The 18,611-nt window shown below is 39.7% G+C and overlaps 2 protein-coding genes across 6 annotated transcripts in view; one reads left to right on the top strand and one right to left on the bottom strand.

The window, feature by feature from the left end:
* The window catches only part of ENOPH1 (enolase-phosphatase 1), a 30,191-nt gene extending 29,725 nt beyond the window's left edge, over window positions 1-466 (bottom strand). The window contains exon 1 of the mRNA XM_023750339.1: window positions 334-466. Coding sequence (XP_023606107.1) covers window positions 334-372 — 39 coding nt within the window. The 5' untranslated portion in view covers window positions 373-466. The remainder of the gene's footprint in view (window positions 1-333) is intronic.
* On the top strand, window positions 38-6,704 carry HNRNPDL (heterogeneous nuclear ribonucleoprotein D like). 5 transcript variants are annotated; one of them, XR_001347236.2, is made up of 9 exons: window positions 52-785; window positions 1,577-1,745; window positions 1,847-2,008; window positions 2,480-2,611; window positions 2,710-2,824; window positions 3,547-3,717; window positions 4,047-4,139; window positions 4,509-4,613; window positions 5,291-6,704. XR_001347236.2 is itself a non-coding variant. In XM_023750333.1 (8 exons), exons 1-8 carry the CDS (start codon window positions 346-348, stop codon window positions 5,330-5,332), a joined length of 1,314 nt encoding a protein of 437 aa, XP_023606101.1. In that variant the 5' UTR covers window positions 41-345; the 3' UTR covers window positions 5,333-6,704. The 5 variants fall into 5 exon arrangements, 4 of the variants coding, with proteins under 4 accessions (XP_023606103.1, XP_023606101.1, XP_023606102.1 ...); XM_023750333.1 differs by lacking the exon at window positions 2,710-2,824 and having other exon boundaries at window positions 41-785; XM_006084538.3 differs by lacking the exon at window positions 4,509-4,613.
* The last annotated feature ends 11,907 nt before the right edge of the window (window positions 6,705-18,611 follow it).

Below are 18,611 nucleotides of genomic sequence, written 5' to 3'. Positions count from 1 at the left end.
CACGCTTGCGCGCGGCGACGGCAGGCGCGCTCGCCGCCTCATCCGCCGGTGCCGGGCGGAGGACGCCTTTTCTGGAGCGGGCCGGCTGCGGAGCTCATCGGTCGCCGCCGCCGCCGCAGTTCCGCACGGGGGGACCGAGGGCGGAGGAAGGCAGGGTGGTCGGCTGTGGCTAGGAGTGGGCTGGACCGGACGCCAGAGACAAAGGCTCTCCACGCAAGAGGGACTCGGACCTGCGACGGCGCTGCTCGGGATTGGTGAACCCAGGACTTCTCGCCCCTTCGTTTTCCTCTTCCGACGCTTCCCTCATCCCGAGCCCGCGACCCCGCTCCTCACCGGAGGGCCGCGATGGAGGTCCCGCCCCGGCTCTCCCATGTGCCGCCGCCATTGTTCCCCTCCGCGCCCGCTACTTTAGCCTCCCGCAGCCTCTCCCATTGGCGGCCGCGGCCGCCGCGGCAGCTGGCGCCGCTGCTCCCTTCGCTCGCTGCCGGCACCGCCCGGCAGGGGGCGCGCCGGGGCCCGCGCCACGTCACCGCCCAGCAGCCCTCCCGATTGGCGGGCGGGGCGGCTATAAAGGGAGGGCGCAGGCGGCGCCCGGACCTCTTCCGCCGCCATTTTAAATCCGGCTCCATACAACGCTCCGCCGCCGCGGCCGCGACTCGAACTGCGCGCCAGCACCCGCCGGCCGACAACGCCGCCGCCATGGAGGACGTGAACGAGTACAGCAACACGGAGGAGTTCGCAGAGGGATCCAAGATCAACGCGAGCAAGAATCAGCAGGATGACGGGTACCGCACGCTGCTCCCCTTCTTTCCCCTCCGCCCCCCGCGCGCGCCCTCCGTTCCTCGAGAGCCCCGCGCTGCCCACATTCTTGCCCGGAGTCGATTCCCCGCGTGCCCGCGGGGCCCCGCTAGCTTGGAGAGAAGAGGAAAGTAGGAGACGGGAGGGGAGGACTCGAGAGGCCTGCGGCGGTGGGGGAAGGGCGGAGGGGTTGGAGGCGGAGGGCGGCGGCGTCCGGGCCCCGAGTGCGCAGGCGCCGCGTGGGCCGTGGGGGAGGGGCCGCCTCGCTGCGCCACATGCTGCAGCTGCCGCCGCCTCTTCATTGTGTCTGTTGGGGCCCCGCGCGGCCTTCCCGGGGGGAGTTTAGAGAACTCTCGGTGTGGGGGCCGGCGAGCGCCGGTGCGCAGAGCCCCAGAAATCGTCGTGCGGGGTTCTGTAGGTGGAACGTTGGCCTGGTGGCTGAGGGAGACGGCGGACCTCCGTTGTGAGGGACTAGATTAGGAAGTTGGATGTTCTCACGTAGAACAGTGCTTAACGTTTTGTTGGCCTCGTCCTCGTTTAAGCTTCGCGTTATGCAGTGCGGGAGAGCAAGCTGTAAGGTGTTGTGAGGAAGCCACCTCCATGGGACTTTGGAATCTTTGCGGTCTATTGATAATGAGTATCTGAAAACATGGGTTAAATTACTTGCACTTGGCATTAAACGTCCCGTACTCACTTCACCCTTAAAAACATAACCCCAGAATTGGAGTGATCGTTTAGGCCGCTGCTAATCTTTAAAAAAAAACACTTTTATTTTTAGTAAAATGTTTATTGGAGGCTTGAGCTGGGACACAAGCAAGAAAGATCTGACTGAATATTTGTCTCGATTTGGGGAAGTTGTAGACTGCACCATTAAAACAGATCCAGTCACTGGACGATCAAGAGGATTTGGATTTGTGCTTTTCAAAGATGCTGCTAGTGTTGATAAGGTAGGAATGTGTTTTGCATGATGATACTTTTGTGTGCCTTTTGCAAATGGTTCGGGGATTGGTTGTATATTGCTGTCAGATTAAATAAATATGTCTTATAGGTTTTGGAACTGAAGGAACACAAACTGGATGGCAAATTGATAGATCCCAAAAGGGCCAAAGCTTTAAAAGGGAAGGAGCCCCCCAAAAAGGTTTTTGTGGGTGGATTGAGCCCAGATACTTCTGAAGAACAAATTAAAGAATATTTTGGAGCCTTTGGAGAGGTGCGGTGTGTGATTGTTTATGTGTGTTTATATAATATTCATTTCTGACCTTCTTACAGAATAAATTCATATGTCAGGTGAGGGTGGGATTAAATTACTGCTTGGGGTCCTTCCAGTCACCATACTTTAATCACTGTTTTCTGTGCTGTAATGCAAACCAATTTCTAATTTATTTTGAAGAAAACATGTATGCTTTGGTGTGGTCAGTGTTTGGACTTGTTAACTAGTGGCACCTGTAGGGTATGAGAGGCTCTTAAATAAAGGAAGCTTTGCTCTTCCTTCTAAATGTTTACTTAACAGATAAATCACATAGTTTGATGTTGATATTAAGTAGTAGTAGTCTTTAGACAGAAGTCATCTGATTAGAATACCATGTTATGTTGAAGTTTGCAAAGGACCTGTGGTATTCTAAGACCTTTTGGTAGCTTTTTGCCATCACTGGATGATCTTGAGTGTGCTTCTTAATTTCAGATTGAAAATATTGAACTTCCCATGGATACAAAAACAAATGAAAGAAGAGGTTTTTGTTTTATCACATACACAGATGAGGAGCCAGTAAAGAAATTGTTAGAAAGCAGATATCATCAAATTGGTTCTGGGAAGGTAAAGCCATTTTAATTATATTAAGTGAGGATTTTGAGTTTCTTTTTATTAGTGAAGTGATTTCTCAATCTTGTTTGCTTTTTAAAATTTGTCTATAGTGTGAAATCAAAGTTGCCCAACCCAAAGAGGTATATAGGCAACAGCAGCAACAACAAAAGGGAGGAAGAGGTGCTGCAGCTGGTGGAAGAGGTGGTACTAGGGGTCGAGGCCGAGGTGAGAATTCTTGGGAAATGAGTTGATAATGTTTTAAGCTATAAACTGCTAAATATGAAAAACTAAGGCATAAGAAAGTAAAGCCAGATATAAATTGTTTCAGGAAATTGCTCAGTTGAGTGGGTGGGTTTTTGGTTGTATTGTTTACTGGTTTCACCTTTTCAAAGAATGGCCACTGTGAGACAGTCATCACTGATGGAAAAATGATACTATTAAATGTAGTGAAAATTACACTGTTATACCATGGTGTGATATGTCCGCTTGGGCAGGAGTTCTTGCTTTAAATTTTTTTAAAATTGAACATGATAGAAACATTGACCTGTTTGTTCCACACATTTATGTATTTATTCATCCATTGTTTGGTTCTTGTATGTGCCCTGGCGGGTTCAGACCCGCAACCTGCAACCTTGGCGTGTTGGGATGGATGATTGCTCTAACCAACTGAGCTACCTGGCCAGGGCCTAGGAGTTCTTGCTTTAAAGTAGATGGTCTACCTCTCTTCACCTTTGTCCTGATTTTCCATTCAGTTTAGGAAGCATGATACTAGCACAAGTGGACTTGCCCCTTTCCCCCTTTTTGTAATTTTCAGTCAGCAATATAGATATCCATTCTGCTTAAGATTTGCAGAGTAAGAGACAGAATGCATTATTTTATGTTAGGGTTGGGGGGTGTGGGGGATGGTCCAAAAGTTGTTTCCTAACAATCATTGTGCATTGTTTCAGGTCAGGGCCAAAACTGGAACCAAGGATTTAATAACTATTATGATCAAGGATATGGAAATTACAATAGTGCCTATGGTGGTGATCAAAACTATAGTGGCTATGGCGGCTATGATTATACTGGGTATAACTATGGGAACTATGGATATGGACAGGGATATGCAGACTACAGTGGTAAGAATATTTAACTTAATTTTATAACCAGTGGTATTAAAATTCAGTGTTAAGTTATTATCCCATTCTAAAATTGTGGGTTTCCCCTTTATTGAAATGTTTGGAGTTATGGTTTCAAGGCAATTGATAGTCATAGGGTGATTTTACTAACATAAAGTTCTGGTCATAAATGTTGAAGAGTATGTGATATATGACTAGTTTATAATGGCTGTTACAATCTTATTTCATACTTGCCATGTAGTTTTATACATTTAATCTTTAAGTATACTTATATAATGAAATCATTACGTAAAAACTATCCTGATACAATTTTTTGTCTTACAAAATAGGCCAACAGAGCACTTATGGCAAGGCATCTCGAGGGGGAGGCAATCACCAAAATAATTATCAGCCATACTAAAGGAGGACATTGGAGAAAACAGGTGTGTACAAGAGTATGAGACACCAGTGGAAATGTCTAATTTAATTTAAAGATCAATAGACAAAATAAAAACAAGTAAAACATTGTATAGCCTTTTTTTTTACTAAGTTGTTAAATTTTAATTGCTTTTTGAGCCTGTTTTGCCTAAAGTGTCTATAGATCTTTAACTCTAAAGTTTCACTTCACTTTCTTTAGTATTACAGAAAAACTTAAAAGTTTTTCTGTTTGCTTTGTGTACCAGGTGATCTAGAGGAATAATTAAACATTTTTAGAACTATTAACAGGTAAAGTACTGAAATGGGTACAAACTTAAGGAAAACACGAATGTTGTCTTCTAACTCTGACATTATACCTTGTTTGTACCCGCCAGCGGGAACTTCATTGCAGGCCGTGTGTCACCCTGACCACGTCTATCTCTGGGGGTCGCACGTTGCGGGCAGAGCGCAAGGCATACACCAGAAAACGCTGTCCTGTGGTATGGTCTCTTCCAACTTCATGTACCAGCGTAAAGATTAAAGTGGAAAACTTCAGACTTTGGCTTCTTTTTTAATCTTTTTGGAGATTAAGTGTCTAAACTTAACTTAAATGGTTTTTTACAGGAGTTAAAGTACATAAATGCCTTTTTACAGCTTACTCATTTTGGTCTTCTGTTTAGTGTTGTATTTCAATTGTGGAGCCTCATTTTAAGTGTTCATTCTTTAAGATTTAATGCTTGCTTTTTCTTTTTATAGCTAATAGTGAAATCTACAAACCAAAACAAGAACTTTAAAATCTGGGATATAAATTAAAGATCATATGCACACAACAATTTTTCTTGAAATACAATAATCTTATTTTAAAATTTGTCATTAAAGTCATTTTACTTGGTTTACTAGAGATACTTCTAGTAGACTAATCTAGCACAGTTCAACCTGTGGATATGGGAAAGTTCTATTCCCAGATTCTTTTCTAAATAGATTTAAATTTGGTGTCATTTGGGAAACCGGGTAAATTTACTAACTACCCAAACCACATTTGCCAATGAATATGCATGTGATCTTTAATTATTGAAGAAAAGAATAAAGTGAGGACTTAAAACAATTCATGAAAGTGGACCTTTGAAAGCTTGTCAGCGTTGCACAAATCTAATTGCTATTTTGTTTTTGTTTTTAGGAGGAGATTGCTAAAGTAACCCATCTGGCAGGACGCCATTGAAGATTGATTGATCTTCTCTTGCTCTAAGATGATTATTTTGTAAAAGACTTTCTAGTGTATAAGACACAACTGTGTCCAACTGTATATAGCCGCCAATTAGTTCTCTTTGTTTTTACTTTGCCTTTTGCTATGTGTTATGATTCAATGTGGATTTGTGTTTATACAAATTTTATTTGTATGATTTCATGTTAAACCTCAAATAAATGCTTCCTTATGTGATTGTTTTTCTGCGTCAGGTACTAAATAGCTCTGTAAAAAAGGGTGATTTTAAATAAGCAATAATTAAGGCACAGTTTATTTTGTAAGGAGTATTGGTCTGTAAGGAGAAACTGGCCCTTATGAACAGCCAGCTACAGTGTCACCCTGTTCCCATTTTTGTTAGCTGTATTCTATGCTCCCACTCTTCATTTCCCTGTTAACTGAGGCTTTCACCACATTTCAAAATGTTTCCTCTGTGTGTATCTGGAGACCTTTGTCATGGAAGTATCCATGTCATAGTCATAGTGTTGTGATTAGTGGAAGCTTTCTAGTAGACCATGAATCTTCCAATGATTATACTCTGAAGAAAAGTACCCCTTTAATGGCACAAAGCATGTTGGTTGCTCCTTTTATGAATGGGAAAGATTTTGCTTTGTTCCTGTCTCTGGAAAGCCATTTGTCGTGATTTGTTAAATATTTTAACTTAAGTGGTTCATTAGAAAGACCTTTGAGTAATCATAATACCATGACTTTAATTGTTCTTGATAAAAAGTCCAGATGTACCCAGGAATAAAGCACTGTTGAACTAGTGGGAGCTATAGTTTGAGGCTATCAAAAATAGTTACATTATCACAAAGATTTTGGCAGATAAGTTTGAGGTTATTAGAACTAGAGCAAAAGTTAAAGTATTTAAAGGTAGTGACTGAATTAGTTTTAGTTGGTATGTCACAGTAAGCAGCAAACAGCTGTTTTGGGGCATTCTTAGGAAGCTATATTGGGTGTTAACTGTTAATGTGTGAACTCTTAGTAAAAGCCATGTTAGTAGCTCATTTTTAATGCAATTAGTGCATGGGCCAAGTAGCTACGCATATCCATATTCAGACAGGAAGAAATAGTAGGGAAACTGCTTGAGTGTTATTTTAATGCAAATCTTAAGTGTGACTAAGTCATGTCATTAGAACAATCTTGGTGCATTATTAAAAAGCTTTAGCTCTAGATTTTGGGAGGATTTCCTGGGTAAATCCAAGCTTTGAATTTTATATTAAGTATAGTTATTGGACTTAAGGTTTTTTTAATTTTGTTTTTATGATTCCATGTTAGCCATTGGGGATTGGGATACGTTTGTATGTGGAATAGTTGACCTCACCTTAAAGTATAAACTTACATTGATGAACCTGCCGTTTTTTATTTGGTGCCTGCAACTTTGTTCGTATGATGTTTGTATTTGCTGGGCTATCAAGTTGCGGAACTCTTGGCCTTGTTTTGCTCCTGTTTTCCTATTTTGACCTTACACCTAGGCCAAGTACCAGTGTTGGCTATTGGAAGGAATTCTGTTTAAATTTACACTCTTAGGGAACAGAAGGGATATTTTCATTTTAAGTTGTGTTGTCAGTCAATAGGTGTGGTGTCTTTAGGGCAGTGAATCCTGTAAGTTCAAGTTTATGATTAGGTGACAAGTTGACATTGAGATTGTCCTTTCCCTGATCAAAAATGAATAAAGGTTTTTTAAACAAAATCCAAACTCCAATCAAGTCTTAATATATATGACTTAAGAAATACACTACATCTAGAAATGACTAAAATCTTTTACAAAGAATTGGAGGGGGAAGGAGTATTATGTCCTTGTGTTTTGCACTTGTCCAAGGTGCTTTGGACTCTGCTTAATTCTGATTTTAGGTTCTTTAAGTGCCAGCACATAAATATGCTAAGGTTAAGTGCTTCCAGACACGTCTGTTAGGATGAACAGTAAATAAAGTTAGTATTAAGGTTTCATACTGAAGTACTTAGAACTGAGCAAAGTGATTTGACAAGTTAATTGAAGGGGTTAATTCTGAAGTACCTATGATAAATAACTAGCTTGTATATCTTTTTGAAATATGCTTCCTGATTTTTAACCAAATTCTGTGTAGTGTTACTCATCCTAACAAATCTTAATAGCAATTTTGTTGATTAACATTACTGTTCCATAGTCTCCTAGCTATGTTTATAAAGTTAGGAATATTAAGAATTAAGATGTCTATTGGGATGCTAAACATGGGTAAGAAAAACCTGTTTCTTTTTCAGTCCTCACCTGAGGGTATTTTCCCCATTGATTTTTTTAGAGAGAGTGGAAGGAGGGGGGGTAGGAACAGAAACATCGATTATGAGAGGCAAGTTGATTGGTTGCCTCCCGCGTGTGATGGGTATTAAGCCTGCAAACAATACACTGAGCCCTTGACTAGAATCAAACCCAGGACCCTTCTGTCAGGGTGCCAACACACTATCCACTGAGCCAAAACTCCATTGATTTTTAGAGTGGGAGGGAGGGAGAGAGACATCTCAACCGGCTGCCTTCCTGCGTGTGCCCCAACCAGGGCTGGGATCAAACCTCCAACCCAGGTATGTGCCCCTGACCAGGAATCGAACTGACCCTTGGGTGTGTGGGCCAACATTCTAACTATGCAACACCAGCCAGGGTGGTAAGCAGAGCTTTATTTCATTCTCTTCATGTATCTTTTTCATAATAGTGATAGAGGAAACCCTTCACTAATCTTTATTAATTGTAATACAGGGACATCTGAAAAATTCATCACTACCAAGATTTGATAGGATGTTGACCACAAGATGCTAACTTTCACTAGTTGAAAAGGTAATTCCGAACACTGCAGGAATATAAATTTTTAGTTGTAGGAGATGAGTGTGTGTTCATATCATTTGAACTGACTCTAGCATTAAGCAAAATCAGGGGATGTTAAAGCACTAGAGGCCTGGTCCATGAAATTTGTGCATGGCTAGGATCCCTAGGCCTGGCCAGTGATCAGAGCCAATCTGGGGCAACTGGCAGGGTGATCAGGAGGCCCCTTCTGGCACCAGCTTTGGCCGGCCTGGGAGCAGCTCCTGCATTGAGTGCCCCTTGGTGATCTGTGTGTGTCATAGCGACTGGTGGTTCTACTGGTTGTTCCACTGTTCGGTCAGTTTGCACATTAGGCTTTTATTATAGAAGATTCCTCCTCAGATTTTCCAAGCTAATATAACTGCCATTTACTGTGGTCTCAACTTTTGAGCAAAAGCATGCAACTTTATCTTTAATATCATTCAAAAGTGTATTAGCCATAAAAATATGGGCTGTTCTTTTATGATTGATTGGGATTTTATATATTTTTGTCTTGAAATAGTTAAGTTGGATGTGGAATTTCAGCAAGTTTTGATTGAATAACAATAAAAATTCATATTTAACTTCTCAACCACTTTTTATAAATGAGGAAAGAATACAATGGTGTTCTGGGGATTACAGGATAAAGCTGAACATTCTGAAGACTTAATTTGTATTACTTTGAGTAGTTTAATCTCTGGTTTTACTCTATTAGCACTTATTTCAGAGGTATACTACTTGGGAAGGCCTATCATAATCTCAGGATGGTGGGACTGAGGTAGAGTTTGAAAATAGGTCCAAGACTTTTCATTACTACAGTAGTTACCTTATCTGCAGTTTTGCTTTCTATATTTTGTTACCATAGTGGACCACCATCCAAAAATATTAAATGGAAAATTCCAGAAAGAAACAATTACTAAGTTTTAAATTGTGCACCATTTTAAGTAGTATGATAAAATCTCGAGCTGTCCTGCTCTGTCCCACCTGGGATATGAATCATCCCATTGTCCAGGGTGTCCAGGCAGTATACACTTCCTGTCTATTTTATTTAATGGCTATCTCAGTTATTGGATCAACTGTCATGGTATTTCAGTGCTTGTGTTCAAATAACTTATTTTACTTAACGACCCCAAAGCTCAAGAGCTGTGATTCTGAGAATTCCTTTAAGTGAAAAGGTGAAAGTTCTACTTAATAAGGAAAGAAAAAAGTTGTATGCAGAGCTTGTGTGAAACTGAAGGGGAAAAAAATTCCAGCCCTAGCTGGTTTGGCTCAATTGATAGAGCATTGGCCTATGGACTAGAGGGTCCTGGGTTTAATTCTAGTCAAGGGCAGCCTGGGTTCAATTCTAGTTGTGGGCTCGATCCCCAGTAGGGGGCGTACAGGAAACAGCCAATCAATGATTCTCATCGTTGATGTTTCTCTCCCTCTCCCTCTCTGAAGTCAATAAAAATATATTTTAAAAAATTTTCAGTTTGCTGAGACATTCACATAACTTTTGTTACAGTAGACAGTTATAATTCTGCTATTGTATCATTAGTTATTGTTAATCTCTTACCAGGCCTAATTTATACATTAAACTTCATCATAAATACATATGTGTAGAAAAACATACTTAAATTATGTTAGGTACTATCTACAGTTTCAGACTCAACTGGGGGGGGAGGGTCTTGAAATGTACAACCCTCAGAGACAGGGGAACTTCTAGAACTTAGAACTATACTTACCACATTGTTGGAGATAAAAAAAAAAAAGCTTTTTTGAGTATGCATTGTTTTCATAATCTGGAAAAAGTGATATTTTTAAATACTTATGGTATGGATATAATTTTTAAAATTTTGCATTTGGAATAAAACAAATTATACCTTTCGTCTCATTTAAAACTTTTTTTCATATATTTTTTAGTTATAATCCATGTAAACAGGTCTTAGAGCCTATCAAAACTAATTTTACTCTGGCCTATGTCTTCTCTTTATTTAGTCATTTTAGTTGCATGATGTTTTAGACACCAATATATAGACCAGCCGTGGGCAAACTACGGCCCGTTTGAAATGAATAAAACTAAAAAAAAAAAAGACCGTACCCTTTTATGTAATGATGTTTACTTTGAATTTATATTAGTTCACACAAACACTCCATCCATGCTTTTGTTCCAGCCCTCTGGTCCAGTTTAAAAACCCATTGTGGCCCTCGAGTCAAAAAGTTTGCCCACCCCTGATATAGACACTAGCAAAAGGGTTATTATTTCCCATCCAAAACAATGAAAAATTCAAAGTACCATTCCATTTCTGGTTTTCTGCTGACTGGGATTTTTTTTTTTTTTTTAATCCCAAGAAAGGGTCTTGGTGTTGGTGGCAGATGCAGAGTTGCAATGATTCACACTTAACCACAGTATTGCCCTGGCTGGTCAGTGGATAGAGCATCGGCCTGCAGACTGAAGGGTCAAGGGCATGTGCCTGGGTTGCAGGGTCAGTCCTCAGTGAGGGGCGTGCAGGAGGCAGCCAATAAATGATTCTAATCATTGATGTTTATCTCTCCCTCTCAAATCAATAAATATATTATTTAAAAAAAAAGAACCACAGTATTACCAGACTTGTTTTCTTTTTTATCTGAATTGTCCTTTTTAAATTCTGGGTGTAAAATTTGCTCCTTGTTGAAGTGAAATTCTTTTCTTCATTAAGGATACCAAGGAGGCCCTGGCTAGGTGGCTCAGTTGGTTGGAGTGTTGTCCCATATATCAAAAGGTCCCAGGTTTAATTCCCAGTCAGGTCACATAACTAGATTCTAGGTTCGATCTCATGTAAGAGCGGCAACTGATGCTCCATGCTCTCTCTCTCTTCTCTCTCTAAAATCAATATAAATGCATCCTTGGGTGAGGTTAAAATAAAAAGGTACCAAGTGGCAAATTTCTTTCTGCCTATCATAGAAACAATCAAGCACTCTTAACCAGAAAATATACAGGCATTAATTACTTTTCTCTTGACAGTTCTAGAAAAGGTATACAAACTCAGTATAACTTAAGAACAATAGTCAGTTTATTGAACTCCATTTGTTGCCACAAGAAGGGAAAAAGCATTACATGAAAATGTCAAAGGTTCTCAAATTCATTATTCCATAAATCACTCCTAAGATCATATTCTGTTCTTTTTTATTTCATGTTACGTATTCACTTCCGTGCATTAGCAAAGTCCTACATATAGTGTAAAGAGTACATACTCGGTGTACACATACATCTACATAAGATAAAAGGTACACAATTTTTCAAAAGTTATTTTTATTTCTACTTTCAGCAAAAATGGATGACCTGAGTAATCAAACTAATCCTTCTAAAGACAAGCAGGATGAAAAAAATTTTTAAATCTTCTCTAGAAAAACTAAAAAACCCTGAAACAAATACAGAATAATATTGCAAGTAAACTGTTAATTGAAAAATTAAATTTTCCTTAAGTTCTCTTAAAAAAAAAAAAAAACACTCGAAAGGAGAGAAGGAAAAAAAGAGAAGGGAGGGGAGGGGAGGGAAGGGAAGGAGGAAGGAAGGAAAGAAGAAAGAAAAGGGAAATTCACCTTGTTAAAATCTTAAGAGGTTAAAACCTAGAAAAGCAAGCCTACTGCTCAAAGCTGGGTTTTGATGCCTTGTGGGACAAAGGACATGGAAGTCAAAGTGTAATTAGAACCACCCTAGGTGCAGACTCTGATAGCCCAATTGCTCCATAAAAGGGCTTCCAAAAGGCTACACTCTTAAAACGAGATAATCCAGGTTCCTCACTTAGGAGGTTAAGGGAAGCTCACTCTCAGAATTTAAGATAGTCCTAGAAAGGAATGGGGCCTCAAATGCTTGGATGAAAATCGTTTCTTCACCCTTGATTTCTAGTTGTTTCTACAAAGATTGTTTTCTAACACATGGAAATGTAAAAATCACTTTCCCAAGTTCCCTTACCCCATTGTATGCCATAAGCGTCTTAGACACAAGCGGCGGACCTTCCCCACACGCCAAGCGCATCTAAAAAAAAAAATATGTTTTCCCTAAGTGGCAGCCCTGACCAACTTTCAAACCATTTTCGTGTGAATTTTCAGCTGAAAATATTCAAGAACACCCGAATTGTGAGTAATATTTTTATAATATTCATTGTAAATTGATTTTTTAAATTAAATTAAAAATATCTTGGCGGCCAAAACCAGTTTGGCTCAGTGGATAGAGCGTCGGCCTGCGGACTGTAAGGTCCCAGGTTCGATTCCGGTCAAGGGCATGTACCTGGGTTGCGGGCACATCCCCAGAGGGAGATGTGCAGGAGGCAGCTGATCAATGTTTCTCTCTCATCGATGTTTCTAACTCTCTATCTCTCTCTCTTCCTCTCTGTAAAAAATCAATAAAATATATTTTTAAAAAAAATCTTGGCGTATGGGGATGGTTTCCGTTTTGGATGTGTGGCAGTTAACTGGGTAATTACTAACAGAGCACAAATATGTGATCTCAGCTATATCAGTTGGAATTCTATATTACACTTTGAGACAGAAGCTAGTGAATCAAATTGATTTAGTGGATTCAATGCTAGAACAGGTGGTAGCCATGGTGGCAGATACTTTTTCAAAGGGGCAGTGGTTCTAGCAGCAAAATACAGTATCTTGTGTTGGTAATGTCAATATTGAAAGCAGCAGTATTGGTGTACAGAAGGAGCAGCAGCAGTAGAAACAGCGTTTTTATGGAGCCAGTTCTGTGATTTTAGAAATAGTTTCTGGATGAGAGTTCCCAAGAGTGGCTTTCCAACTCTCTTGGAGAGTTGAGTTACTAAAATCACCATTATTAAATTAACTTTTAGCTCAGAAAAAAACACACAAAATACCTAAGAGTATGGAATGGATATATAGACATATCAATCAGAAGCACTTCCAGAATGGCAGAGTGAGGACACCCAAAATTTCACTTCTCTACTAAAATCAATGAGAATAGTGACAAAAATTGTCAAAATCAATTTTTTCAGAACTCTATAAAATAAAGTCTTGAAACAATCCAAGAAGCATTTTTTTTAAATGACAACCTCACAATAGTGAGCTTTGTGACACTGTAACTTGCCCATAAGGGAATACAATAAACTATTGTATACCAACAAATTAGATAACCGAGGTGAAATAGGCAAAGTCCTAGAAAGATAAAAATTACTGAAACTATCTCAACAAGAAATAAAACAACTGAACAAATACAGAGATTGATTTTTTAAAAAAGCTTTTCATGAGAAACCAAGATGGCGGCATAGGTAAACACCGGAAATTGCTGCTCGCACAACCACTTCAAAAATACAACTAAAAGACGGAACGGACATCATCCAGAACCACAAGAAGGCTGGCTGAGTGAAATTCTACAACTAGAAGGAAAGAGAAAAGCATACCGAGACTCAGAGGAGGTGCAGTGCGGAAGTAAAATACAAAGGTGCGGTGGGGCATGCGGAGAGGGCTGGCGGATGAGGACACAATTGTCTTTTTCAATCGGGAGGGAGTCTCAGGCTCTGAGCTCCAGTTCCGGGCGAGTCTCTGGGGACCCAGACTCATACGGGAGAAATGGGACTGTCTGGCATCGGTCGGAACTCAAGGGCAGCTTTCTCTCGGAGGCACTTGCAGCGATTGCCGGGGCCTCTGAAGGCAGGACTGAGAGCAGCCATACTGCTCACTCTACCTGCCCTGTTGATCCCCTGGGACCCCGCCCCACCCAAGCCGTGCACGGAGGCTTTTGCATATGAAAGGCCCGGCCCTTTGTAATCTGAAAATTACTTAACAAACTGCAGCTGCCCCAAGGCCCCAACTTGCATTGCTTTACAGCTGGCTTCTGCTGGGTAGCGTCAGGCAGAGGCTAGATTAGCACCTCCTTAGATCCAAGTACCAGTGTACCTAGTGGTCAGAATGGGACCATCCAATTACAACTCAGACCCATAAGGGACACACTCAGGGGCAGACTCAGTGAGCACCAAAGCCCCACTGAAGCAAGTCTTGCCCCATAAGGGTGTCTTCAGCACAGAAGTTCTCCCACCGTTGATACAGCTGATTCTCAGCCAATTGGCCTGGAGGTCAAATCCTCCCAGTGTTACCCACAACAGTCAAGGCTTAACTACAACAAGACTGTGCACAAAGCCCACAAGGGGGTGCACCAAGAGTGTCTACCTCAGATAATTGGGGAGGCTGAACCACTGGGCCCTATAGGACACTTAGCACAGAAAGCCACTCTATCAACACAGCAAAGCATAAAAAAATGCCAAGACAAACAAACAGGACACAAATGACAGAAATGGAGGAAAGGAAACTACTGGATATAGAGTTCAAAACCACACTTTTAAGGTTTTTCAAGAATTTTCTAGAAACCGCCGATAAACTCAATGAGACCCTCAAGAAATCTAGTGAGACCCTCGATAAAGGACCAACTAGAAATTAAGCATACACTGACTGAAATAAAGAATATTATACAGACTCCCAACAGCAGACCAGAGGTTCGCAAGAATCAAGTCAAAGATTTGAAATATGAAGAAGCAAAAAACACCCAACTGGAAAAGCAAAATGAAAAAAGAATCAAAAAATACGAAAATAGTGTAAGAAGCCTCTGGGACAGCTTCAAGCATACCAACATCTGAATTATAGGGGTGCCAGAAGAAGAGAGAGAGCAAGATATTGAAAACCTATTTGAAGAAATAATGACAGAAACCTTCCCCTACCTGGTGAAAGAAATAGACTTACAAGTCCAGGAAGCGCAGAGAACCCCAAACAAAAGGAATCCAAAGAGGACCACACCAAGACACATCATCATTAAAATGACAAGAGCAAAAGACAAAGAGAGAATCTTAAAAGCAGCAAGAGAAAGAAAGTCAGTTACCTACAAGGGAGTACCCATACGAATGTCAGCTGATTTCTCAACAGAAACTTTGCAGGCCAGAAGGGAGTGGCAAGAAATATTCAAAGTGATGAATACCAAGAACCTACAACCAAGATTACTTTACCCAAAGCTATCATTCAGAATTGAAGGTCAGATAAAGAGCTTCACAGATAAGGAAAAGCTAAAGGAGTTCATCACCACCAAACCAGTATTATATGAAATGCTGAAAGGTATCCTTTAAGAAGAGGAAGAAGAAGAAAAAGGTAAAGATACAAGTTATGAACAACAAATACACATCTATCAACAAGTGAATCTAAAAATCAAGTGAATAAATAATCTGATGAACAGAATGAACTGGTGATTATAATAGAATCAGGGACATAGAAAGGGAATGGACTGACTATTCTTGGGGGGGGAAAGAGGTGTGGGGGATGCGGGAAGAGACTGGACAAAAATCGTACACCTATGGATGAGGACAGTGGGTGGGGAGTGAGGGCGGAGGGTGGGGTGGGAACTGGTTGGAGGGCAGATATGGGGAAAAAAGAGGAACAACTGTAATAATCTGAACAATAAAGATTTAATTTTAAAAAAAACTTTTCATAAAGAAAAATCCAGGACTAGATGCTTCACTGGTGAATTTTACCAAAACATTTAAAGAATTAACACCAATCCTTCACAAACTTTTCCAAAAAACGAAAGAGGAGGGAACAGGTCTCAACTCATTCTATGAGGCCAGTATTACCCTGTTATCAAAATCTGACAAAGATAAAACAAGCAAACTGCAGACCAATATTCTTATGAATATATACACACAAATACCTTGTTTTTCAAATTTTATTTATTTGAGAGAGAGAGAGAAAGGGGTATCAGGGTGAAAGAGAGAAACATTGATTTGTTGTTCCATTTATGTATACATTCATTGGTTGATTCTTATAGGTGCCTTGACCGGGGATCGAACCCATGACCTTGGCCTATTGGGATGACACTCTAACCAACTGAGCTACCAGGTTAGGCCACACAAATACTTAAAAAAAAGAAAAAGAAAAATCCAGGAAACAGAATCCAGCAACATATAAAAAGGATTATACACTATGACTAAGTGGAATTTATCCCAGGAATGAAAGGTTGGTTTTAATATCTAATAATCAATCACAATGTAACATACAATATATTAATATACTAAAGACCAAAAATCACATAACCTGGATACAGAAAAACTACTTGCCAAAATCCAACACCTTTTCAGGATTTAAAAACCCCACAAAAACATTCAACAAACTAGGATTAAAAATTATTATGGACTAAATTGTGCCCTCCCCAATTGATATGTTAAAGCCCTAACCCCAAATGTGACTTATTTGAAACTAGGGCATTTAAGGAGGTAATTAAGGTTAAATGAAGTAATAGGGTAAGACCCTAGACCTAATCTGATAGAACTGGTGTCCTTATAACAAAAAAGACATCAGAGATCAATCTCTACATACCAAGTAAAAGTTCATGTCAGGACACAGCAAGAAGGAGGCCATTAGTAAGTCAAAAAAAGAGGCCTCACTATAATCCTGCTGGCACCTTGATCTTGGCCTTCTGGCTTCCAGAACTGTGAAAAAATAAATGTCCATTATTTAAACCACCCAGTTTTCAGTATTTGGTTATGGCAGCCTGACAAGACAAATGTAGAAGGGAAATTCCTTAACCTGATAAAAACTGTTTAAAAAAACCTTACAACCAACATCATACTTAATGATGAGAGATTGAATGCTTTGCTCCTAAGATGAGGAAGCAGACAAGGATATCAACTCTTATCATTTATGTTCAACATAGTACTGAAGGTTCTAGCCAGGCCAGTTAGGCAAGAAAGAGAAATGAAAGGTATCTAGATTGAAAAGGAAGAAGTATAAAACTATCACTATTTAGATGACATGATATTGTATATAGAAAATAGTAAAGAATCCACAAAAACAATAGAATAATTGAGTTCAGCAAGGCTGCAGGGTATAAGATCAAAATACAAAAATCAATTTTATTTCTATACACTAGCAATGAACAATCCAAAAAGGAAATTAAGAAAATTATTTTTACAGTAGCCTCAAAAAGAATGAAATGCTTAGGAATTTAACAAAATAAATGTCAGACTTTAAAAATAGTTAACTATAAAATATGGTTGAAAGAAATAAAAGAGCCGAAACCAGTTTGGCTCAGTGGATAGAGCGTCGGCCTGCGGACCGAAAGGTCTCAGGTTCGATTCCAGTCAAGGGCATGTACCTGGGTTGCGGGCACATCCCCAGTGGGAGATGTGCAGGAGGCAGCTGATGGATGTTTCTCTCTCATCGATGTTTCTGACTCTCTATCTCTCTCCCTTCCTCTCTGTAAAAAATCAATAAAATATATTTAAAAAAAAAAAAAGAAAGAAATAAAAGAAAATCTAAGTAAGTGGAAATATAGGTAATGTTCATGGGTTGGGGCCTAATATTGTTAAAATGGCAACAATCCCTAAGTTGATCTACAGATTGAATGTAATCACTATCAAACCCTCAGCTGGACACTGCTGATATTGACAAGCTTACCTTGAAATTATTATGGAAATATATAAATTACAGCATAGGGAATAGTCAATGTCATAATAACTATGTATGGGGCCAGGTGGGTACTTAAAACAACAGGGGAGACCACTCTGTAAAGTACATAATTTTCTGACCACTATGTTGTACATCTGAAAATAATACAGAATAATATTGAATGTAAAGATATAAAAAATAAACATTTTTAAAATTACTTTGAGAAATATAACAAACCCAGAATAACCAACCTTAGGGGGGAAAAGAACAACTAAAGTTGGAAAACAGTAATCAAGTTAGCATTTTTCTGGCATAAAGATAGATATATAGATCAATAGAATAGAGTTGAGGGACCATAAATAAATCATTACATTTAAGATCAATTGAATTTTGATAAGGTTGCCAACACAATTCAATGGAAGAAGAATAGTATTTCCAACAGTGTTGGAACAATGTGATAGCCACATGCAAAAAAATAAAGTTGGACACCTACCTCATAACATATACAAAAATTAACTGCAAATGGATGAAAGATCTAAATGTAATAGCTCAAAGTATAAAATCCTTAGAAGAAAACACTGAAGCATAGGAGTAACTGTTTGTGACCTTGGATTAGGCCTAGCGCTTTCCAAAAGCACAAGTGCAAAAGAAAAAAATATTGATAAACTGGATTTCATCAAAATTAAAGATGCTTATGCTTCAAAAAGACACCATCAAGTAATTAAAAAGACAACCCACAGAATGGGAGAAAATAGTGCAAAACAGACCAGCCAGTGTGGCTTGGTGGATGAGCATCAACCCATGAACCAGGAGATCACAGTTCGATGCCTGGCCAGGGCACATGCCTGGGTTGTGGGCTCAATCCCCAGTGTGTGGCATGCAGAAGGCAGCCAATCAATGACTTCCTCTCATCACTGAAGTTTCTATCTCTTCCTCCTTCCTCTCTGAAAGCAATTAAAAAATATATTGCAAAACATAAATCTGATAAGACTTGTAACTAGCATCATATATAAGTAATATATATATATATATATATATATATAT

This window comes from Myotis lucifugus, unplaced genomic scaffold (genome assembly GCF_000147115.1).
Source record: "Myotis lucifugus unplaced genomic scaffold, Myoluc2.0 scaffold_12, whole genome shotgun sequence".
Lineage (NCBI taxonomy): Eukaryota > Metazoa > Chordata > Mammalia > Chiroptera > Vespertilionidae > Myotis > Myotis lucifugus.
Note: the sequence above shows the minus strand (reverse complement) of the source record. Positions and strands in the feature narration are given on the sequence as shown.